General features: G+C 42.9%; 1 protein-coding gene across 2 annotated transcripts in view; it reads right to left on the reverse strand.

The window, feature by feature from the left end:
• Positions 1-25,217, reverse strand: part of LOC130172232 (DENN domain-containing protein 4B-like) — a 46,655-nt gene that overhangs the window by 6,081 nt on the left and 15,357 nt on the right. For both annotated transcript variants that reach the window (XM_056380796.1, XM_056380795.1), the window contains exons 2-25: positions 20,073-20,435; positions 16,295-16,550; positions 15,496-15,565; positions 14,201-14,370; positions 13,417-13,658; positions 13,021-13,087; positions 11,415-11,473; positions 10,293-10,437; positions 9,936-10,111; positions 9,137-9,237; positions 8,504-8,719; positions 7,376-7,521; positions 6,882-7,015; positions 6,688-6,802; positions 4,340-4,546; positions 3,572-3,700; positions 2,973-3,117; positions 2,585-2,737; positions 2,010-2,247; positions 1,627-1,918; positions 1,342-1,446; positions 1,085-1,260; positions 470-626; positions 132-371 (exon numbers count right to left, since the gene is read on the reverse strand). In XM_056380796.1, coding sequence (XP_056236771.1) covers positions 132-371; positions 470-626; positions 1,085-1,260; positions 1,342-1,446; positions 1,627-1,918; positions 2,010-2,247; positions 2,585-2,737; positions 2,973-3,117; positions 3,572-3,700; positions 4,340-4,546; positions 6,688-6,802; positions 6,882-7,015; positions 7,376-7,521; positions 8,504-8,719; positions 9,137-9,237; positions 9,936-10,111; positions 10,293-10,437; positions 11,415-11,473; positions 13,021-13,087; positions 13,417-13,658; positions 14,201-14,370; positions 15,496-15,565; positions 16,295-16,550; positions 20,073-20,416 — 4,083 coding nt within the window. In that variant the 5' untranslated portion in view covers positions 20,417-20,435. The remainder of the gene's footprint in view (positions 1-131; positions 372-469; positions 627-1,084; positions 1,261-1,341; positions 1,447-1,626; positions 1,919-2,009; positions 2,248-2,584; positions 2,738-2,972; positions 3,118-3,571; positions 3,701-4,339; positions 4,547-6,687; positions 6,803-6,881; positions 7,016-7,375; positions 7,522-8,503; positions 8,720-9,136; positions 9,238-9,935; positions 10,112-10,292; positions 10,438-11,414; positions 11,474-13,020; positions 13,088-13,416; positions 13,659-14,200; positions 14,371-15,495; positions 15,566-16,294; positions 16,551-20,072; positions 20,436-25,217) is intronic.

Here is a 25,217-nt window from a genome sequence, read left to right on the forward strand (position 1 = left end):
AATATTTAAGGTCTGTGATCAAACTCAAAATAAAGTTTTCACCCTTCATCTTGTGACACTGTGTACTATGATGATTTCTACTTTATACAACTAAAGACACATAATGACTGTAGCGTCGGACTGCTTGTTACCTGTGTGAACTGGCTGACCAGTGATGAGGCTCTGACCAGCTGGAGCAGGTTACTGGGCAGACCGAGACGCTGGAAGTACCAGACCAGATTCCAGAAGATGATGGAGTGGCTGTCCAGGAACTGAGGCTGAGCCAGGACTGCCTCGCCCTCGTTCTCCAGCAGACTCTCCAGCTCCTTCCTCAGAACCAGAGGACTAAGGTAAGCCACCGTCACCTGAGGAGCCCCACCCACTGACGAACCCTGAGGGGGGAGAGAGAGAGAGAGAGAGACTGTCGAGTGAGGCTGGATGGAGGGACGGGAAGAAGAGAAGAAAATGCAAACAAGACAACAAATGTTACCGTGGTGGTTCTGCTGTTCTCTGAGTAGCTGCTGGTTTCAGAGCTGGAGTCCTCGCTCAGACCGTTACACTGGTGTCGCAGGGAGGCCTCCTGACCACTGGGGGGCCTCACCGCACTCTCCACTTCATCCTCTGCGTTCCAGTTGCTGCGCTCCGCACTGGGGCCAGAGAGGAAGAGTTAACATCTTGTCCATGGATGAATGAGTGTTATTATTAGACTAGATTTTCATCACGCCAAAGAGAAGCACAAGACCAGGTGTCCGCCCACTGAACCCTTTTATGGACTCAGACTTGCAGACAGACCTTGTTTTGTGGATTTGGATCTCGACTTTCCTAATTTTACCAGCTAGCCATTTATTTCGCTTGAAAGTTAAAATAATAAATTTGTGTTTTGTTTTATAGCTGCTCCTTCTGTGATGATTGGAGCCTTTCTGGGTCAAGCTGCATCACACAACCCTGCAATACTGAGAGCGACCATAAGACCAAAATCACCTCACAGTCTGGTACTGGTTCTGGGGCTTGGTCTGTACGACTTTCAGCCAGAAGGACTGAGAGTCCAACAGAGTGAACTTTCCAAACGTAAAACCTGAACCACTGACAGAGAAAGGTTCTGTACCTGCTGACAGGTCCGAGGTCACAGATCTCAGCGTTGAGGAAGGGGACAAAAGAGGCGCAACAGAACGGACAGGACGAGTTCAGGTTGGAGTCGTCTGACGTCCAACCGGCCATGATCTCCTCATCATAAACCAGAGAGTTACAGCTGCGACACAGAGAGCAGCTGGACATCGACACCTGGACACACAGAGAGGGGAGGGAGGGGTCAGAGTGAACACAGCTGGACATCGACACCTGGACACGGATAATAACATTTACCTCCAGCCCGGCCCCCTCCTGATTGGCGTCCCAGGACCTGCGCAGAGGATACGCTGGACTGGGTGTGTCTGTCAAGTCCAGGTCACTTCCTACAGACAACGAACTCTGAGAAGAGAAAACACGGAGCCTGATCATTCAACAAATAACTGAGCGTCACCATAGAAGAAAAGTACAGGACAAAAATGATCTGTTGAACATAAGAATCATGATTATTATCTTCTCAGAGTTGAGTTGATGGTAAATGAGAGAACCAAACTTCAGAGTGAAGCTGATCCGGGTACAGACCTCTGAGGTAGCGCTGACCAGCCTGTCCTTGGCTTTCAGCAGTGTCTCTGCCACCTGAGCTTTCCTGGACTGTCTCTGCTCAGACACTCTTCGTCCAATCCCTCCTCCCCCTCCTCCACCTGGCCGTCGGTCGTCCACGCTGGCGGCTCGTCGCACCGACACTCGGTGTCTGGTTGGGGTGAGGAGCTGCTGGAGTTTCCCTGCCAGACCTCCTCGGCTCGGGGAAGATACATGGTTGTAGTTCTCATCTACAGCCTTGTTCCTGCCAGCTGAGTCACGTGCTGCCGCAGGTCTGGAGGTCAGGTAAGGAAACAGAAGTTAATTTAAAGGAATAATTGAATCGGGTGAATCCGGTACTGATGCGACTCTCCGTCCTAACCGACCTGCCATTTCTCTCCGCAGGCTGACAGCTGCAGTCCGGCTCAGAGTCGGCCGACTCGGCACACTCTTTGTAGAAGTTGGAGAGGCAGACTTGACTCCGCCGAACCAGAACAGCACCGGGGGGCGCCGGAGGAGGGGTGGAGGTGTCTCTTAGTCCCAGGGGAGGTTTATGGGAGATGGCGTCACCGCAGCCGTTGGTCCCAGTAGTGTGGAGCACGGTCTTCTTACAGAGTTTGACCTCTGAGGGACAGAAAGGAGACATTTTTATCTGCAGCTGATGTTTGTTGCACCTGGGGTTTGAGACTTGGAAAAGTTTGCTGTGTCGTTCGGGTATTGGGGTTAATAAAAATAACTTACTGCACTTTAACTTGAATCTTTTAAACACCTTGCAAATACAAATAATAGTATGACAGACTCCTTCATTTGTTTCCAGGTCAAAGATTACACATTAACAGCTCAGGATGAAAAAACTCATGGCTCCAAGCAACAGCCATCACACATAAAAATATCGATAAATACTGATCAGTTATCAATAAAGATAATGTCGAAAAAAAAAGAGAAAAGGTTTATTTCTTACTGTCAGTTGTTTTCATGCTGTTTAGACTGTTGCTCTTCAACAGGGGGCCGGTCAGCGACTCATGACTGGAGCTTTCAGACAGACCGCTCCAACTGGACTGACGAATCAGAGTGGACTGGGGGCGGAGCCTCTGATCAGGGTCCACCATTGCTTCTTATAAATATGAAAAACAATAATCAGAATTATAATGTCATCCTTTTTAAACACTTCTGGATTTATTTGTTTAACAAAAAATCATTAATGCCATGTACCATGAAAAAGTCACTCCTGCTGAACTCCATTATAAACTCACTGTTGCCATCTTAGCTTCAGAATTTGTAAAAAATTCCTGGACAGATGTCACTGACGCTAAATTTTGCAAAAAATTATTTATTAAAATTTTTCTGACCTCCCCGTGACCCCACAGAGCCGCTCTTCTGACGCCTTTTGACTGGCTGTCTGAACTGGGCCACGGCCAACAGGACGTTCCTCAGCTTGGCCCAGCGGAGACGCCCACCCTGATTGGTGGACGGCCACTTGCTCTCCAGCACTGCCTGAGGACAGAGGACATCTGATCAAATCACATTTTTCTCTCTTTATCACTGTGAACATGTATCATTGAACATTCTTGACTCAGCCAAGTTCTACGATTCACAATCATCTGAGAGGGTGAATGACTCCAGAGAAGAGGGAGTGACCTGTTCACACTTCCTAGAAAATGGGAACTAATTTATTTTGGGTCGAAATGCCCTGAATGGTTCATAGAGAGGTGCGTGAACTGGGACCTGCTCCATGTTGGTGAAGTGATGGGGTCAACTGTCAGAGTTAAAACGAACTCACAGACTCACATCAGTGCTATCGAGTCTCCAAACGACCGACTTTCAGAACATCAGAGGTTTGATTTGTTGACAGAAAATTAATCAGCAGCTACTATGACCACAGATTTAACTCTCTCTGTTTTATATCATGTAAACTGAATATCTGCATGTGTGCGTGTGTGTGTGAGACCTTGTTGTAGTAGCCATAGGTGATGGTGTTTGGTGTGATTCCCGCCTTTTTCATCTCCAGCAGGACTCGAACAGCGAGGACCGGCTGACCGTACAGACCGCACAACTGCATCAGGATCCGGTAACACACCTGAAACACACACACACACGCACACACACACACACACACACACACACACACACACACACACTGTTACACTTGACTGTGGCTCTCAAGTAACGTGTATCCAGTGTCACAGGATCTACTTTTCCTCTGACTGCTCAGGAACTCTTAGAGTTTGTTGGTTGTTGTCGATGTCGGCGATCCAGGCACAAGAGACAGCAAGTAATTTTTGTATTTTATTTAAATTGAATCTTTTCTGCTTTTTGTTTTACCATAATTTTCTGTGTTTGGTCATTATACACAGAACTGTACAAATGTTTAATCAGGAGGCATCTGATTGGTCCAGATTCATCCTGCAGCAGGACAACCAGTCCAAACACACACAGTCATAGAGAACTGTCTTCAGCAGATGGTCTGGCCCCTACAAAGATCTGATCCCAGCAACCTGGAGTCAGTCTGGATCACATGAAGAGACAGAAGAACCGAGGCAGGTTCACCAAGATGCTGGAACAACCCACCTGACAAGAACCTGAAGAACCATGTGCAGGTGTACTGAGGAGAGCTGGTGCTTTTTTAAAGGTAAAGGGCGTCACAGCAAATTTACATACAGTCCTAAAATACAATCAAGATCACCATAGCAGTGATCTCCAACCCTGTCAGTCTCACCTCGTCCGGCAGCACCACCTTGCGGTTCTCCATGTGTTTGAGGACGTCGTATGCCGTGTGCAGGGCGCGGACCTTGGCACTCTCTGCCCGAACGAAGGTGGGCAGGTAGATGAACCAGAGGCCGTAACAGTGACCCAGCAGGCACTTAGACCACATGTCTGGGACTGCAGAGTATTTCTGAGCTCGCTTCTGGGCCAACTTGATCTCCTGGTGGGGAGAAATTTAAGACATCAGATTATCAGATTCAGAAATACTTTATTAATCTTCTGCGGAAAATTGTTAGATTAGACACTATAAACGCTTTATCATACAAAGTCAAAATGTACTGGTTTTATCAGATATAATGTTGCGAAAAAATGCAGATGGGAGGAGGAGTCACTGTTTTATGTAAATACATCACAAAAATTGATCACAGGGGATGCCAGCTGGCAGCGACATTTGGGCTAGGCTTGGAAAGAACATTTATAAAATACTTTTGCTCTCCTTTCTGGCTTCCCTGGTGTAAGCGTGTGTCTAAAATGCCAAAGTCCCTAAAAATAATAGTGTTGTGTTCTGAGTGAGACATAAAGCTGCCCAAACATGCCAAAGTATCAGAAGCCCGACGCAGACCCGCCTGGAAGAACAGAGGCAATATCGGATGCCGACGCAATCACGGCCGCCTTAAAGCGGACTGATCAGTGTGTGCTAACCTAGATTGATTCATCTGTGATGGCAGCTGCAGCGCAACATTTGCAACACGCATTGAAGATCTTGACGAGGGAGCTAATTGTTAAGCTAACCAGGTCGTGGGACTTGAAGCTAAAGTTGCTACTCTGTCCTCGTAAGTAACCCGGCTGATGGATAAGACCGAAGATTTGGAGTTCTGACAACAGAGAAATAACTGCAGGCTAATCGGCGTGGAGGAAGGATATGGAAACATACGACTGGAGAAAGCCATAGCCCAACTGGTGCAGGAGACACAGGGTCTAGACTACACCCTGATGCTTGACCGGGCACATAGGAGCCTACGGCCGAGACCTAAAGATGGGGAGACCCCGAGGCCAACAATCATTCAATTCTATTACTTTCAGGAGAAAGTGGACGTTCTCCAAAAGGCCATGGGCCCATCTTCCACAATGGCAAGCGTTTTCACATCTACCCAGAGTACTTGGCCTCGGTCAGGAGAAAGGAGAGCAGCCTTCACCGAAGTCTGGGGATTACTTCGCCAATGTCCAGGTGTGAAATGTGGTTTCTTATATCCAGCTACACTTAAGATCACCACCTCAGCTGGTGAGCAAACATCTTTTGAAGACCCAACCAATGCAAAGCATTATACTGAGGTCAATCTGCAACCGCGGTGGATGGAGGGAGAGTTAAAGTCAACAATAGGGGTAATAACAGGTACTGTTGATACTACATGCTAATGCTACAGCCCATGGCACAGGCTGGCTGAATACTTGACTGTTTGATACACTACAGGTGGGTGCGCTTTATGTATGGACTATGAACAAAACTTAGTGAGTTTGCAGCCATTTCGGAAAGAGGGATATGACAACAAAGACAGTACTTTGTGGATTGAAGAGCCACAATGGACAAACATTTAGCAAAATCACACTAGGACATGGTGGTTGATAAGTAAAGTAAAGTGCAGAGAAAAAAAGCACTTGTTTAAAAAGACCACAGTAACAGAGACACAGTCAGTTCTTGGTTGTATCGGAGCCATATTTAACTTTTTCTTGCAATAGACAAACTTTTTTTTCATCTTCTGTTCCAGGGATCTGAAAATATAACACAGTCTGTGGCTTTTAAATATTGGATGATCAGTGAAATATTGATAATGACTCATTAAAAAGAAATGATACAGTGAGGTTCAATGAGGTTCCTCCTCTTTTTCTTCATTCAGGGAAAACTGGGTCAGACTTTTCTCTCCTGGTACCAGGTCTCGTTTTTCTTGCATCTAGAGTCCGTATACGACACTGCATGGAGCATTAGGATGATTCCTCTGTATGGCACTAAAAGCTAAAAGACTTGACTGACCACCATGACTCAATGAATGTAACTGACAGGTCAAACTCTGAGTGGATCAGGATCACACCCGATCCACTAAAGTCAGTATCAGCACTAGTACGGCGGGTTTTCTTAGACTTTGATCCTGAGGTCTGTACACAGACACATGCATCACCACAAGCATCAGCACATATACGCTAAACTTCTACTGTAGAGGTCCTGAACACTTTTTCTGGACTCAATCCTGATCCTAGTCCTTGATGAGTGTCTGATTAGCTTTTATGTCCCACACAGTCTCTAGCAGGGCTGGGACGTGCTGAGCTTAAAGTGTGCTTGTTTTTAAATGTTGTGTGTTGTTATACCTGTTTTGTGCGTCGGGGGGCGGGGCTGCTGGGGGCGCTGCCTTTAGCTGGGACACGGAGCTGGTCCTGTGGCTGGTCGAAGAGGTCTGGCTTTAGGGTGGGGAAGGTCTCGTAACTGAGAGGAAAAACAATATCCTGTTGGCCTGTCATACTAACATGAGAGAGGGGCGGAGTCGGGCAGAGGGAAGCTGTACCTGTAGAGGGCGGGACACTCTGACCCATCAGGTTCCTGTGGTTCCTCAGGAGGCATGATGAAGACTGTGTGTTCGCCACTGTGAGTTTCATCCAGATCAATAAGCCTCACCTCCTCCGGCTTCTCCACGTCAACCTGGTAACAGACGTTATTTTAGCATGGATCAGGCTAATACCCGATCCTCTCACTAAGGTCAGTATCAGCACTGATACAACAAGATTTTGATTATTGTCAATCCATAATGACAGTCTTTTTTCTTGGACTTTCCTTGCCGTTTTTGTTAAAATTTAATTGTCTGTTCCATTGTTTCACTAAATACAAGTTCAAAATGTGGTTAATTTCTACAGGAAACATCCATTTGGCATCATGTAACTTAAACAGAGCTGCTATAATTTTGATAATCTACAAATGTGAAAATTAGTTTTATTTTTTTTTTGCTTCACAGTTTAACAGATTGTGAAGACACTGCAGTAGAAGCAGTAGGTGGGTTCTGACCTTCTGGACGCACTCGTCGAAGAACTCGAGGCAGGCGTGGCGGTCGCTGACGAAGGAACACTCCTCGATAAACTGTGTGAACATCTGAGTCCTCGTCAGCTGGCCATAAAATTTCTGCTGCGTCCGGTCCCGAGACTTCAGGAAACCTGCAGGAGGAGCAGGAGGAAGAGGGAGTGGATTCATTCATTCACACAGAGTCTGAACCGTATCATTCATAACCTGCGAGGTTTGATTCAGGTTGAGAGAGTAAATATTGACCGTGGCTGTTCTACCTACTGTAAAGAAACTGTAAAGACTGAGGCAGTAGACTCAGTAATAAGAAAGACATCTGCTGATGTTCCCACATGCTATCAAAGGTTTTCCCATGTGAGTCAATGCTGGTTAGTTCCGGATGTCTTGGTCCTGATCATGACATCTGAGGATACTCATGGTCCCCGAAGGCTGTACCACCATCAGGTCACAATTTTCATTTGTACACAAGAAATATCCAAACAGAGAGATATTTACTGATGGAATTCATGTTTCCCAGAGGCAGAACCCTTTCTGAAAATCCTTTTCAAGCTCCATTAGGAACAAGGCTGTAAGAACAGATAAAACAGAACTATGGTTTTGTTCTGTCGAACACTTCAGTTCTGTGGGTTCTGCAGGACGCTAGTGACGCTTCAAATGTTAAAAGCATTTCTTCAGTCTCTCTATGGTTAATAAATCTGGGTAATTTGATTAAAATATTTACAGACTATAGTAACATCTGACTTTTGGTAAATATACAAAAAAATTACTTTTTTAAATATCTGAGCTTTCAGAAAAATATAAAAAAGTATTTAAACAAAAGAAGCCAAACTTCTCAAATATAAACTGTTGTCTAAACACAAGCACAAGCAAGAATCGAAAACTTAAAAAATTATGATTCAAGAATAAGAAGAAAAAGTTCAAGAGAACCTGATCAGGTTTTCAGAGTTTAGTATTTTGTGCTACACACACATTTTACTCACTACTCAGTGTTTTCAGCTCTAAACAAACCAATTTATTTGTTTTTTAATTTCATCTGTCACACACACACACACACACACACACACACACACACACACACAAACACAAACACACACACACACACACACACACACTCACCCTGCAGGTTGAACAGGGAGCTGCAGTCGGTGGTGGTGTCTGATGGAGCCTGTGTGATGGGCAGCAGGAAGGTGCGGTATCCTCGCAGCAGGCAGCTCATGAAGCGTAGAAACACTTCCTGGATCTCCAGCTCCAGCTGCTTCTGACGCCTGTAGATCTGATCGTAGTCGGTCAGCAGGAACTCCAGCGTCGCCTCCTCCTGGCCTGGCGTGCAAACTGCAAAAACCAGAGGAGATTTATCTAATGTGGTAACATGTCTTCTTCCCTTCCCTTCTGTTTATTCAGCAGCCTCCACTGATGTGTGTCCACAGGAAGACGTACAGATACATTAACAGTGATCTATATTAAATGTTTATACAGCTCATAAATGTAAAATATGGGAACTTAAAGAAACGTGTTTCTTTTAATGTTTTCAAATGAGCAAAACAAAAACAAAAACACAGCACATGAGAGAGAAAAAGAGAAGCTGTTGAGGCACGTTACACATTGAACAGCCTGTTGTCACAATACTGGATCGACAACATGTCAGTGGCACAGTGTCACTGTTTCTCTCTCCGAAACCTCTGTGTAACTTTATTTTGAAAACCACCATCGATCAAGTCATGTGATTGACGGATAGGAGGCGTCACTCACTCTTCTCCAGGGTCTTGTGGAGGTTGGTGAGGGTGTTGAACAGAATCTTGCCGTGCTTCCTGGGTAACGATCGCCATGACAACGGCTTCTTATCCTCTGACCTGAGACGTGAGAGAGAAATCATTATGGTTCAATAGCCTTCAGTCTTATTACAGTAAACAGCCATCTCTTCACAAAAATAATTCAAGGGTAATTTTACATGTATTTCCCTGTGTGTATAAACTGCTTTCATCTGACATGATGAATAATGTCACTGTAGAGCTTTAATGATTAGTCGATTAATTGTTGGAGTCATTTCTGAAGTTCAATTGTCAAAACGTCGTTGTTCCCGCTCCCCACTAAGCATTTACTGTTTTTCTTTATTTTGTATAATTGTAAACGACTGATCGAACTAAAAAAGACAACTTCACCAGGAAAATGTGTTATTTTTAGCCATTTTCTCACATTTTAAACACCCGTCAATGAATGGAGAAACTCATCAACAGATTATTAATGGTTGTTGCGTCCCTGTATCTGGATTCAGCTTGCAAACATTTTTCTTTCTTTAAAACATGAATTAAATTTGTGTTCTTTCTTTGAAATGACATGAAGCCTGTGTGCTGATAAGAGAAAACCTAATCAGATAGTCAATCAATAATTGCGTTTGTCAATTCACTTTTTCATTAAGTAATTCTAATTAAACCTCAGCTGAAGCACATAATTACTCTGGTGGCAGACTCCATCATGGGTCGGTTAAAATGACAGGGTTAACCCTACCCTTAACTACGGAGCAGAGAGTCTGGTGTAATGATGGACTCACTGAAAGATGGTGTTGGTGTCCAGGTCGACACACACCACGTCTGTGGGGGGGTCATACAGGTCGAAGTAGCTGGAGTGGACACCCACGATGAAGGGCATCGGCGCCAGCAGCACATCAGCCATCTGCAGCGGACACAGAGGGATGTAGGGACAGAGCCAGCGCAGGGGGAAGCTCATCTGGAGACACGAGAGGGAGATTATTAAACAGATCGTCCTCACTGCTCGGTCAGGTCGCCCCGTCTAAACCCACATGTGTCAACATCTGACAGTCATCATGAGCTGATACAGTTGTAGCTACCTACTTAACACCTATAAGCCCCTCCAGTAGTGTGTGTGAAGTGTGTGTGTTAGGTCTCACCGAGACGAGGGCCTCGCTGACGGAGGTGAGGACGTCGGGCCGCAGCGAGTGCAGCAGCAGCTTGTGTTCGGTGAGGACGGCGAGCAGCAGCGTGCACGCATTCTCTGGGCCGAGGTTCTGCAGCAGCTTCAGGTAGCTTGCACCACTGTCACACACACACACACACACACACACACACACACACACACACACACACACACACACACACACACACACACACACGCGGGTTATTATTAAATACACACATGTAAGTAGTATGGCTGTGTATTGGGAAGAATCTGGCGATACAATACAAATCCCGAAGGGGGGTGACAGTACGATATATTGTGATATATTGGGATACGATAAGCAAGGTGATATATTGCGATTTTTTTCTCCAAAATAGTCTATTTTGGAGAAAAACTCTCATAGTATAAAGAACACACAATGTTATATGTGTAAACAAATACAATTTATTTTTATGCATTCAGACTCAGAACAGTTGGAAACTTTTTTGTGCTTTAGCTGGTGGCAAGCTACGGTGCCGCGTCTGAAAAAGGTTGTAACACATGTGATCCTGCCAGGTAGTCGCACCACTGTTGGCAATTTGAGTGCCGAGATTCACAAGACTGTTGTGTTGTTTAGGGTGGATGGGCCTTAATGACTGTTTGAATGTTCTGTTTACTCTGTAAAAGTATTGAGTAAATAAAGCGAGTCTAAATAAAAGCTGTGCACTCATGTTTTAATTTTACTGTCAAGTCTCAGGCTTCAGTCTGAGATCTTGAGGTAAAAATGAACCTCTCTGAATGTCTGAACTCTGAACTTGTATCTACAACTACAGTTTATTTTAACCTATACTTCTTCACATTTTGGCAAATCTGCACCATGAACAGTTATTCTGCATCATCTGCACAAAAACCACAGATATACAGATAAACAAAGCTGAGATGAGTCTGAGAGCTGAACATCCAGTTTTACTGCCTGTATATGTCGCATCAGGATGTAACTGTAGATTAAAACCTGAAACAGTCTTGGTTGTTTGTCTAGGAGTGATGACCTTCAGCTCTTGTTCCTGTGGAGTCTGACAGTATTTTGAATGTAACATACTTCATAACATACATGATGCTGCAGTAGTAAACTGACCTGAGTGGGAGGGGGGAGGAGACCGGCTGGCAGAGCAGCAGGTTGTCATATGGAGAGAGCTGGAAGACACGAACGGACAGGATATTTTACAACACAGACAAACAAAAAATAAACAACAATCTTTTTAAATTTATAACCTCTGACTTCTTTTCTTCAGTTATGACAAAATTTTACTCACTAAATTTAAAACTTTAATCATGGATGGTGAATTTAGATTGAACGGGTAATGAGGGCAGTCAGCTCTGACTTCTGATTGGTTCAAATGTGTAACGAGTTGCTTGAGCTAGTCTTTGACCATGCTAACTGTGTTTATTGTGCTAATCGAGCTAGTGTATGACGGTTTAAGTATTCTGTTACAATTTTTATTCTGTGTATTTGAAAAAGTTTTTAGGTAAACAAAGAACATGGAACAAAAAAACCCAAAATAAAGACGTGTGACACGGGGAAAGAACCACCAGTCATCACACTGGTCTCAAAAGTAAAAGAGAAAGTGAAATGAAATGAGGGTTAGGGATGTTTCATGTTGAAGTTTAGCTGCGTGTGTCCACGTCTGTTTCCACTGTCACACCAGTGGATTGAAACCTGAGTGAAGCTGCAGACTTGTTTATAATGTGATGGTTCTCAGTCATACAGCTGAGTATACAGTGAGTGAAGTGTTATAACAAGTGTTATAACAAGTGTTATAACTGACCTGAATGATGGTCAAAATCTCTCTTTAAAATTCCAGGGATTTTTTGCGCAAACAAGAAAAAATCATTCACAGGGAATATTAACACAAACACCAAATGACCAACTCATTGTTCCCCATATTTTAGAAAGATTATCCACCATCACACCTGAGCCCCTGATGGATCATCATCAATTAACTTTAATGTCATTTTACTCAGGTACAGTGAAATCTTGTATAACATCTCTCCAATTATTCAAATTATTATTTGTCCTCTGATTGGATCAATAAATGGACTGATTCTGATTGGGCGTTGTTACCCAATTCAGTCTGCAACCAGATCCCCACCTACATCCTGTTGAAGGAGGATGTGAAAGGTTGAAGTCAAAATAAAAGAATTAATCCTGTGACATTTATTTTCTTCTTTTCTGAGCTATATCTAACATTTCCTCTGTTGGAAAAGATCCGTTTGTAAACATGGAAGAAAACTCATGAAAAATATGGAGTTTGTGAATGTGAACAGAAGATTTGTTGTCTTACTGTATAAACTATAGAAAACTAATTTTCTGTTTCACCAAGTTGAATTTCTCCTGCTTGCCATCACAAGCTTTCAAAAGATTTCTAAACAGTTTCACAAAATCAGACTCTTACTTGAACCAATAATGTCTGTGAAGAAACTACAGTGACGGGCTTTTATAGAGTCTGTTCTTTTAATGAAACTAAAGATTTGCTTTTAAAGATTTATATCTGATTTATTGCTCGGCTCTGCACATTGGATTTACTGACAAGAAGCAACACCAGCCTATCCTTTAAGACATGGTCTTAATGCTACAATATAAAAGAAACCACCTCTGCTGTCTGAATGGTTCAGATATTATTTCTAAATAACCTGAGGAGGACCAGACGTCACATACTGCAGGTCTGAGTCCTGGTCTGTACCTGAACCAGGATGCGAGGCCGCTGGGGGGAAGGAAACGGGACGTTGTGCATGAAGCTGGAGATGTGTCTGCAGGAGGACAGGAAACATGAAGAGACATCAATTAGTATCAATTAAACCAAGTATCTGACCACAATCCAAAACTGTTATAATCTTGGAAAATAACAAAGGAAGGTGATTAATGTTTAAACATCTATTCTACCTCAAGATCTTTAAAAATGAAAAAAATCTCCATTGAAACAAAGATTCTGCTATTACTAACAATTAAAACGTTTATGCAAAGAATTCAGTCCAAATGTCTCATTAGAAAGAGTTCAATTTAAGGCCGATAAATACGTCATGAATATATATAATTTAGTGTTAAAACAAAAAACAATGGAACTGAATGGTGCACTGACTTTTCGAGTGGCAGGACATGAGGCCCGGAGATGGAGTATCTGTAGACAAATGTGAGAAACTTCTGAAAGACGGTGAAGAAGGGCCAGTGGGAGAGGACGCAGATGCTCTTCTTCACCTGAAGGCTACGGTTGGTGATCGGCCGCCGGTCGACCACGCTGAGCAGGCCGAGCCTCACGCACTGCCGCTCCGACAGCAGCTCCCTGGGGAAGGACTCGTAGAACTGGATGGCTGCTCCGTACACCTGCAGGAAGAGCAGAGCATTTATCAATGAGCTGTGGTGGAAACATCTTTATTTATTTAGCAAAAAAATGTCAAACATGATTTTACAAATTCTCAAATGTGAGGATTTATGTCACAAGCAAAACGTTTGTCTCTGGGGTTTGGACAGTTGCTTTGAAGAATCATCTTTCACTATTCCTAATATTTTACAGACTACACTCAAACAACAGCTGCAGCTGTTGAAGAAAATACAGATGTTTAAATTTCCATTTTTTTTGAGTAATTTAAAGACCTCTCATCAACACGGATGGAAAATACAAAACCAAACTTCTCTGTTCTTGTGAACATTTTGTATTAGATTAAAGGAATAATGAACTTATTTAGTGCAGCTGCAAACATATTATCTCTTTATTAATCTTGTGGTTATTTTCTCAATTCAATCAATGAATCGTTTGGTTTATAAAATGTATATTTTCCTAGAGCTGAAGGTGATTCAGGTGACTGTGTGAACAAAATGCCCATGAATGAATAAGTGAGTGCGTGTGTTTTTGTTGCTCCGCCCACCTTGTCCCCGCAGGCGGAGGTGAGGACGAAGGTGGAGAAGACGGGCAGCTGATACTTTGTGTTCAGAGGCCAGCTCTCCACGGTGACGCCCATCGGCAGACAGAAGACCGGCACCGACTCCGGCAGAGGAAATGCCTCCAAGTCGTCCTCCGGGTACCGGCTGATCAGACCTGAAGCACAAAGCAATCAGTCTAGGGGCTGGGCAATTCATCGAACTTTACTTTACAACGATTATAAAAACAAGATAATCGAGAAAACACCATCATTGTTTCACAACAAATTTCATCACTGCTACAAAAAACATCTTATTGTCTGTGGAGACAACTGATCGTTTTGAAGAGTGCTTCTGTCTTTTTCATGTAAGGACAGAAAGTGATCACAAGTGACCTCTGGACACATCCGGTTAAGGTCCGTCACATAAAGACGGAGAAATGAACAGTTTTCTACCAACAAGCTCGTAGCTCATCCGTCGTTGCTTTAGGTGTTTTGTCTGCTGCAGCCTGGAGAACCACACACAGAGATAACTACATTATATGAAAAACTGACCATTATCCAGCTGATTGTTCTGGATGTGTTCTTGAGTTCAATTTGAAATGGACAGAGCATCATCTGGGGCAGGGGGTTCAGATATCTTTAACTTATATTGTGTATATAGGCTTCTTGTTTTCGAAAGTCTATGAGAAATCGTGTTAAATAATCGTGATCTCAATATTTAACAGAATAATCATGATTATGATTTTTGCCATAATCGAGCCCTAAATCAGTCTGTGTATTAGTACTTTGTTTAATCCCCTCAGTCTGTGCAGGGATAAGATCCTTTCTACGGGACACAAGGCTCTTACTATGAAGCTCACTCGTCTCTGTTATGATTGATTCAAATCAAACCTTTCTCCAAACATTTCACACGAGTCAGGTGTCACAGGTCGTGTGAATCACCTAACTTGCTTCTTTCAGCCTTGGAAACTCTTCCTCTTGAGCTACCTGACTGTAGCTCTGTCACATGACCGTCCGTCTTCATAACCCCTGAGCAGAGATTCTGAATAACTGGGACCATGCTGGAGCGAGTGTGGACCATGTCGGTATCATCCAGATAAAATCAATTTAATATCAGGGATAATGGGCTTGATGATTATTCCTGAAAGTTTGTTTACCTCCTGAAGATTTTTATGGTTGTACGTAAAGAAGCTGCAGCTAAGATTGCACTCATCATCTCTGTGGTAGAGACTTGACCATAGCGATGAGACTGACCCAGGCTGCAGGAGCTATGATGACTCTGCAGAGCGACAGATACTCACTGGCTTCGTAGACCAAGGCGTTGGCTTTAGCCACAGCTCTCTTGTAGCACACGTACAGGGCTGGACCCCACTGAGACAAAAACAGACACACAACAGCTGTAACAAACTCAAGTGTCGCAGTCCACCATTTACACTGTTTCTAATGAAGTCTAATTAAGGAATTCTCAAATATTTATCCCAACAATAAGAGGACAGGACAACACACCTAACATTTACATTTAGTCATTTCCCAGATGTAGAAATGAGTTTCAATCCAAGCTAAAGCAGTTTGAGGAGAGACCAATCCAACATTAATTAGCCAACATTAAAGCTGCGACAATTAAAAATCGGCGGACAGGAAATGAATCATTATTTTGATGAGTGATTCATCGTTTGAATCATTTTCTGAGCAATAGGGTCAAATATTTGTTTTTTCCAGATTCTCTGATCTGAGGATTTGATGCTTTTCTTTGTCATTCATAACAGTAAACTGAACATCCTTGTGTTTTATACTGTTGCTCAGAATAAACTGGATGTCTGAGTCCATCACTCTCGGCTGTGGGAAATTATACCCTGGTTTTTCAGTTTTCTTTTTTTAGTTTAATTTTCTGTTGTTGCTGTTTTCTTCTAACATTTCAGACTCACAAGCTCAGCTCTTGCCTGAAAAGCTTTTATTGTGAAACATCTGCAGGAAGTGTTTGGTTTCATTTACAGTGGCTTGAATGAGTTGATTAGTAATTACAGAACATCTGGTAACATCATTATGATACTTTAACATGTTAGTCATTAACGTGGAGGAACTAGGACTCGCAGGACTCACCATGCCGGTGTTGAGGTTCTTGTCGACGCGACAGAAAGTGTGCGGGGCGACCTCGCCCTTGCTGGGCAGCAGCAGGGCAATGTCGGTGACGCCCAGCGTGTGGAGGCCCTGTGAGTCTAGAGCCCGCCGGTACATCAGGAACACCCGGTGAGCCGTCGGGGCGCCACCGGAGCTCAGGTTTGCTGAGCGGCTGTAGGGCGTCGTGTCGATGACGTACCAGCCGTGCTTCAGCTGCTCCTTCCCCTCATACAGAACCCTGCAGGGACACAACATCACCTCAGAAAAACCAGAGAGTGATTGGTGCAAATGAAGTTTCCAGTTTGTCTTGTTTGGATGGAGGCGGTCAGATGGGAAACACCTCATTACTGATTCACCGACCAAGGCCTGGAAAACATGGACAAAGTGTTTCTGTGGCTGCCATCAAGCAAAGAGAGCTTGAATCATTTGAATGAATATTACTGTGTTGACATGTTGATTCATTCACTGATGACGTGATGAAAACCTGAGAAAATGTCTAGAAAGGTCTGGAATTCTGTTGTTGTGGTTCCAACGTTCCTCATCAAATCCTCCTCTGATGTGAAGATCTGCTGCTTTTCTCTGTTTCACGTGGTGAACTGAAGATCTCCAAGCAAACAAGATCAGAAGATGCCAGAGATGGGGGTGGGGTGAATCTGATTACAGTCGACTCCGGTTTCACAGAACACCTGGGGCCAGTTGTGCCAAACACCAGGAGTTAAGATTTTCCTTAAAATAAGAACACTTGCACAAACCTACCTTAAGTCTTCTCCTTAATGTTTCCTTTAAATGTTCACTTAAGTATTTAAGGTTTTCTCCTTATCTTACTCTTATACTTATGGAATCATTTAATCTCAGTTAAACCATTGCACAACCAAGGTAAGGAAAAAACGAATGGTACGTCTGACTCTATCTCAACAACAACAAGCAATATGAACAAGTGCATGGTGATAAGTCAAGGGACTGAACACATCCAAGAGGAGTGGGAGAACCCACTGGACTCCCTTAACAATGAGGAAGTGGTTTTAAATAACAGATTTGACCGGCAGACAGTTTATGGTTTGTCTGACCGTCTATAGTTGGATCTCCCTACTTTCCACAGCTGTGCTCTTCCACCTCCTTTCTTATTGCTTTGTTAGTAATGATTTCTCTACAGTTTGATGCTCTGGATCTTTCTGGTCAGTTATAGTCGAGGTGTTTCATGTTCACAGGTCAACAGCGCTCCAGACGCTTTGATCATCTGCTGAACACTGATTCTGAGCACTAAGCAGGTTACTGGAAACAAATCTAGTGATGTTTAAAGTCAGCGCTGTTGCTGATTTTCGTGTTTTCACATCATTTAGAGGAGGAGACAATTTCTGTGTAAGTTTCAGACAAAATGGAGACGACTGTAAAAGTTCAACCATCACTGGATTCTTTGATACTGTAGAAAACTAAAACACCTGATGATTCTTAGGAATGTTTTTTCTTCTATGATTTCTATGTGGTTATATTGATTTTTATTTGTAATGGACATCTGAGATAATAATACAATGGAGAAGTGTAAGTCACACTGGGTCTAAAAATATCTGCGTAATGCATGTGTGTTCAGATTTGACTGAGTAAGGACTCAGAGAAGAAGTGTGATCTCTGACAAGAATTGAGGAAATTTAAGGGTTTCAAAGAAGCCGTGAGTCAGAGACACTGCTGCTTCCTCAGTGGTCCACAGTCCAAAAACCTCTGATCTACTGAAACCTGACACTCCCAGTGTCCCATTCAAACCTGTCCCTGTGGAGTGAACTCAAAGATTAGCCTCATAAAATCTGCCTCTTCATCTGACTTCATCCGGAAAGCTCCATTTATCAGGATGAGATTTAAGCATTGGTCCATTTGTTCCCTACCTGCCCACTGTCTCTCAGCTACAGCCCATAAAACCAAAGAAAAAATTATGTAATCTGATGACTAAACTAAGAGGATTTACTTTGTTATCTCCTAACACGAGTGTAATCCAGAGTAATTAAATAATTCAACATGAACAATAGAGAGGAGTCCGTGTGAAGCTGTTGAGAGTCCAGGATATGACACGACGTCTGCCCACCACTGCCTTACATAATCCACCTCTTATATAAGCTTAAGCTTTAACATGCATCACATGAGCTGAAAACACTGGCCCTGATTTCTAGTCAGTTCAAATTAAAACAGAATAATTTACAGCACAACATACAGTCCATGTGTTTAGTACTAATTCTAACAACTGTATAATGATTCAGTGCAACCTACACTCAGGAACAGACGAGGCACTGGAGGGAAAACAAGTAAAGACGAAGACCTCCACTGTTCATCACTAACGTCTCATCATCAACCTTTTTTCATGTGACTGAGGACAGAGCGGTGAGATCTGCAGCCGACAGTGACTGTGCAGCCAGGGAGCGAGGGGCAGGTTATTCTGGGAGCATCGCATCATCAGAGTAAAGTCGAGCCAAAGCTACAGTCAGTTACTGTCAGACAGTGGAGCTCTGATGTCCTTAGATTCAGCTCTGCAGTGTCTGTTAACTTCCATAACTGTAGGAAAAGGACATCAACACACTGACTCCCTGCAGCCTGGCAGGGAGGGAAAACAAGTGAAGGTAACCACCTTGTTAAAAAAGCCCAAAACATTTTAACATGAAAGTTTATCTGACACAACCTGCTGACTGTCCCAGGACTAGGGACACCTCACACTATAGCTGACTGTTTCTACTCCAACTGTTTACACTAATGAGTCACCCGCCCTATTTATTATACAGTAAATATAAGTCTATTCTAACCTCCCTCATTCAGAGCAAGACGCACACAAACACAGAGAGAGAGAGGGAAAATCTTTATATTTATATTGTTGTCATGTCTGTGTCGTGTTCAGATTCAGTCTAGACATTGAAACGATAGTTAAAGGTGTCAGTTTCATGTTGCTGGTACAATGTCAATATGAATATCAACAGATTTTTTCCATGTGGATTTGTGCTGCGAACCGAGACCCTAACCCACCCCAAGGCGGAGCTGCGGCTGTGACGCTGCTCTTTCCTGTTCACATGACGCAGGCGGCGTTTCCTGCCACGACTCTTCTTTCAACATATTATTTTACTTGCATAGTCATTAAACAGAACCAAAAACAGTATGGATTGAGTATCTGACTGATAGGGAGTATTGATAAATGTAGCAGTGTTGAAAATCCTGATGATACCCTGCTCCTGTGTTACTGGGTGCTCAATCAAACAGCAGCAACAGAAGCTGATGCGGGTTTGTCTCAGGTCCTGCTGAGTCGACTAGACCTGATCCAGAAAGTCCGGTTTTACTAACAGATCCATGAATTCGAAGGTTTATCAGCTAAAAAGTGACCTGATGGCCGAACGGTTAGAGTGCGTACCACATGGGCTCATATGCCCTGAATGCCAGGCTCGACTCCCGGCCGGCCAGACCACTACTCCCCCAGTTTCCTGTCTGTCTCCACTGCATAAAATGCCCCCCCCCCCCAAAAAATAATCTGCAGTCGAGGTAAATGAGCAGTGAGGTAGAAATATTATATAATATAAATGTTCATGTTGCAAAATAAATCATAGGACAATGCGTCATGCGACACTGTGTTAAAGAGGCTGCCTCATTGAACTGAATCAGGAGCTGTTATGTGTCTGAACACGACATTAGACGAGTGGACGTTTTAACTCATCGCTGCAGAACGTTAAAAGTCAGATTTAATTCCATGAAAGTCTGAATCTCATTTCATCACAATGCATTCAACGTTTCTCACCCCAGATCCAGAATGGGTGGTTTGTCCCGTCCTCTGCGGTAGCACAGGTACAAGTGCGGGTTGTTGATGAGGCCGGCGCTCAGCTCAGCCGAGTGTCCACCCAGTGTCTTCTCGATGCAGGTGAAGCCCTCTGGCACCTCCTCCCCGAGGCCCTTGGCGATCACCGCCAGGTCCGTCACCGGCTCCACTGCCCGGCCCGACGAAGACAAGGAGGACGTCGAGGAGGAGGAGGAGGAGGAGTAGGAGGTCTTGCCATCCTCATCCAAGGGCCTCCAGGGCCCTGCAGGGTCGAGACCTGCCACTACAAAGTAGTCCACCAGCTGGGGACATTTCTCCTCTGTCATGCCGCCTGTCTGCCCTCCACTGCAGAGAGAGAGAGAGAGAGAGGGAGAGAGACTGTAGATTAATTATTTAAGAGTTAGAGGAACTTAGTTTGTCTTGTGCATTCAAAGAGACAGGTATAAAGTTTGTGGTTTAAAAACCGGGGTCAGAGCAGGTTTCAGACCAACAGTCCAAAATCGAAAGATACTGAGTTTAGGAGAAAGCATCAGATCCTCACATCACAAAAGGTAGAAACTGCAAATATTACAATTATCAACATGGCTGCTGATTTATTTTCTCTGAATCGACTAATCAATTAATCAACCAATCAGCAGCTCTACTTTGAACATTTAGTGATTTCTGTACCTTCTGCATGTCAGCTAACTTATCGGCCATTATAAGACAGTACTTTTGCCTTGATACTATTTAAATTGTACTGGTCCGTGGGTTACATTACAATAAGAGAGTGTTGCATAATGGGTTGTTTTATGTCCTTAATTTTGCAAGGCTGTTGAATTCTTTCAAGTCTGTTTACAGTGCATCTTTCAGTCTGCCTTCTTAATGTTTAGTTAGTCCACATTAGCTAACCCTAACCCTTTAGTATAAAGGTAGATGTCTGTTTTCCACTATTCAAACCTTGCAGGATTTGGTGTTTTTGGGTGTTTTACCTGAAATCTGCTTTACTTTTATTGGATCACTCAGAAAACCGTTAGCCAATCAGAAGAGAGGCTCAGAGCCTCCTCTCTTCTGATTGGCTCACCGACCTGTTGTTACTAGAGCTCAGAGAGAAGCCTGAGAGAGGAGATGTAAAACTACACTGAGATGGTTTTTACATCTTCTGATGGATCAACACTTCAAATAAAACACAGAAGAAGAAACATGGAGCTTTAATGGTAAAAATGAATCCAGATGGCATTGATGACCAGAGGGAAGAATTAGCTGCATTTAAAAACATACCTACATCTGTCCCATTGAACTTTTCCAACTGGACTGGTCCACAGAAGTGTTTCACATCTTCTGAAAGTTTTTCATGTTGGAAAAGATGGGATCATGTTTTATTTGAGCCAATAAAAACAAAACACAGCAGAAGTAACTGCAGGTTTCCTGTGTCTAACAACAAAGCCCTGAAATGGTACTAACCACTAACAACACGACACCTAACCACTTCACGTTCAACCACTACCACTGAGTTTATCCATCACTTACTCAGAAATTACAGTGGACTCTCAGCACTGACCCTCAGTGTCTCCTGAACATTGATCAGCAGCAACCAAAGTGAAAAACAACAACAGCCATTATTCTGTTCCTGCATTACTCGCCTTAGTGCAAACCTTCACTGCAGATCAACAGCCTGAATGAGCTTCTTCTGTTGCCATGAATGTGCAGCAGATACAAACTGTGCAGTCCCTTTAAAAAGAGCTGGATGGATTGTACCAGTGTTAACAAACAGTTTGTTGACACGTCTGTGGTTCTTTTCACCGAGTGGGAGATTATCTCAGACTCTGAATTACAAGCCACAGCCGTTTCTCTCACTCGGCTGCTCGTAATTACAGTTTCAACAACATGACATGAATGTGACAAATGAGACAGCTTTAAAAAAAAACATGATCCTCTGAATAACTAATTAAGTTGACACATCTAAAAATAATCATAATTTTATACACACATCAAAGTCTGTTTTAAAGAAACTCAATCTGTCTCTCTATGATTTGTATAACTGTAAAATACTGACATTTTCCTATTTAACGTTACATTTACCACGATACTTCAGTTATTTACATTTTATCTTGCACTTTGTCATTTTTGTCAAAAACGTACAAATAAAGTTAATTGAGGTGAGCTTGAAGTGAAAACAACAGGAGAGGCATTAAAGAGGAATGAGATGCAGTCTGATGGTTTTCCATTCAGTGACACACACACACACACACACACACACACACACACACACACACACACACACACACACACACACACACACAATGACTCAGTGTCCTGGGGGTCAAGCCAATGAGTTACTGCCCTGAATCTCATCAGCCAATCAGAGAAGAGACAAAAAAGAGAGCTCCATACCTGACCTGACCCGTCTTTTTGATTTTCATTTATTTTCTTGTCATCGTCACATTTACATCTTCAAAACTTTCTATTCTACTTTATGCTTAATTTTATTTTTACACATTTTTTCTTTCTATAAATTCTAAATAATGAAAGACATCACGACAGACCGAATGATCATGGTGATGTGTAGTTACAAAATCAATATGTGATTAAAATGAAGAGCAGAGGACAGGGTGGTGTGTGTGTGTGTGTGTGCGTGTGTGTGTGTGTGTGTGTGTACGTGTGTGTGTGTACAGCATGGTATAAAAATAGGATGCACAGTGATGCTGCGAGATGCTGAAAGCACTCTTATGTAACTGTAAATGTCCGGTGCCCTCTCTCACCCTCTATCCTTTCTGCCTCTGGAGACCGAGTGGGAAAGAGACGGTAGAAGAGACTGTGAATGAATCACAATGAGACTACTGCCACTTCATCATTTATAAATGAGCTCATACTAAACTCAGTAAAAACTCAGCTTGGGCTCATATTCCATAATATCAAATATTGCTAAATTTCCTGCCATGTGTGATATTTTTCTTATTATTATTACGTATTAATAATGTTGTCCATCCATCCAGCCGGTCCACACGTCCCTTTCCCAAGCAATGTTTTCCCTCTTCCTGGAGGATCCCGGGGCGTTCCCAGGTCAGATGAGATATAAAATCTCTCCAGCAAGTTTTTTTTTTTTTTGGGGGGGGGGGGGGGGGATACCCCACTGACCAGTTGGACGTGCCTGGAAGACCTCCAATGGAAGTCGCCCAGGAGGAGGTGTATTAATCAGATGCCTGAACCACCTCAACTGGGTCACAATGAAGAAAGATTGAGAGCTTGCCTTCAGGCTCAGCTTCATCTTTATCACAACAATCTGGATCCGATCCAGATTGGTGCAGCGGTAATATCTTATATTAGCCATATTTGGGCTGGACTGTATAGCGATATTACATTTTGCATATTGCCCAACCTTAGTAAAAACACAGACACACTTTCTGTAAACCACAGTATTTTGTTCCTGCAGGGTGGGGCGACAGACTCAGGGCCGTCATCAGAGGGTGAAAGTGAGAGAAACACATTAAAAAGGATAGAGAGGAAGAAGTACGACGAGGAGTGGGTCAAAGGTCAGCTAACAAACAGGACGAGAGCTGGCTGCCTGTTTCCTGTCCATCAATGACTTCCTGATGACAAAGTAGTGCATGTGACAACGCAGCTCCAAGGTTCGAATCTGACACGTGGCCCTTTGCTGCATGTCTCTCTCCCTGACTTTCATGTCTGACTTTCTCAACAATGATCAACACACTTTCCTATATTTATGATTATAAATGAACATTTCAGAATGACTCATCAGACACCAACTACTCTTTTCTTTCTCTCCTCTCTTCAGCAGAAAGTCTGACATTAACTGTTTTATGTGCTTCACATGTTCATAAGTTTGTTCATCATCAAAGAGCAAAAATACTCATTAAGCAATAATTCACACACTTATTTACGATATATCCTCAGTGTGACCTCAATAATTAGAAATTATTTCAAGTGTTTCTTTTTTATTCTAGTCATGTGATCATATTGTTTACATTTCACCTTGTTGAATATCACGTTTGGATGACGCTATAACAGAATTTACCTGCAGGTATCAGCGTTTCTTCTCAGATCATATTAAGTACTTTATTCTGGTACTTTAATGGTTCTGATGATGTTGGTTATAATTAACAACTCTTCCTCTTCCACATGAACAAGCTCGTACATGGACAGGTAAACCCAGGGTTAACGGAGCCAGCTGATAACCTGCTTCATAGTACAGGTGATCAGGACGGTCAATGTTAAGTTCGGTTAAACCAGAAAAGGAAAATATATCCTGGGTATGTTCAACCTGTTTCATAGTATGATGCCAAAGATTGTGAGTGAAGAAACATCACTCTGGAACATCTCTCTACAACCACTGGTGAACTGTGTTTGTAGTTCAACAGAGAGGAGACTCTCCTCCAGACAAATGATCAGCTGATCGCAGCTCGTTGGAGCTCGTTAAGATCAGAGTTCTGGATCAGGAGCTTCAGGATCTTGATCAAGTAGTTTGTGATGAATCAGGTGTGAAAGTCAGTTTGTTCCAGCTGTTTCACATCGTCACAACAATCAATATTAATCAATAATCAATGTTTTTCAGCTGCTCAGCTCTATTTCATGGTGTCAACATTAATTCGCTTCATTAATGTTAATGTAGATTAATTTAGCAGCTGCCATTAAAAACTGTAGGATTTCAGGTGAACTGAAACTTTATTTATAACTTGATTTTAAAGGATTCAGCTCTAATAACCACTGTAAAGAAAAAGTCATTGTAAAATGGATGAATGCTGTTTTTTTTTTTTTTTGTTGTTTTTAAAAAAAATCTGATCGATAACGGCTTGTTGCCATGCCAACATAATAATTCAGCGGGTATAATGTTTCCCATATTGTGTACCAATGCTAAGATTTGTAAACAGTTGAGGCTGAGGGCAACATTAGTTCTTCAGGAATATGTTCATAAACCAAAGTATTGGACACATTAAAATGTTGACCAGATGATGAGAGTCAGGATCAGTTATTCCAGTTCGTCTTGAGGGGAATATGAACATCTGAACCACTTTTCACCATCCATTTAATCCATCTAACAGATGTTGAGACGTTTCAGTCCAAACCATCACTACTGTCCATACAACCACTGTAAACACATACAATGTGGTGTAAAAAATAACATCTTCC

Source organism: Seriola aureovittata, chromosome 7 (genome assembly GCF_021018895.1).
Source record: "Seriola aureovittata isolate HTS-2021-v1 ecotype China chromosome 7, ASM2101889v1, whole genome shotgun sequence".
Taxonomy (NCBI): domain Eukaryota; kingdom Metazoa; phylum Chordata; class Actinopteri; order Carangiformes; family Carangidae; genus Seriola; species Seriola aureovittata.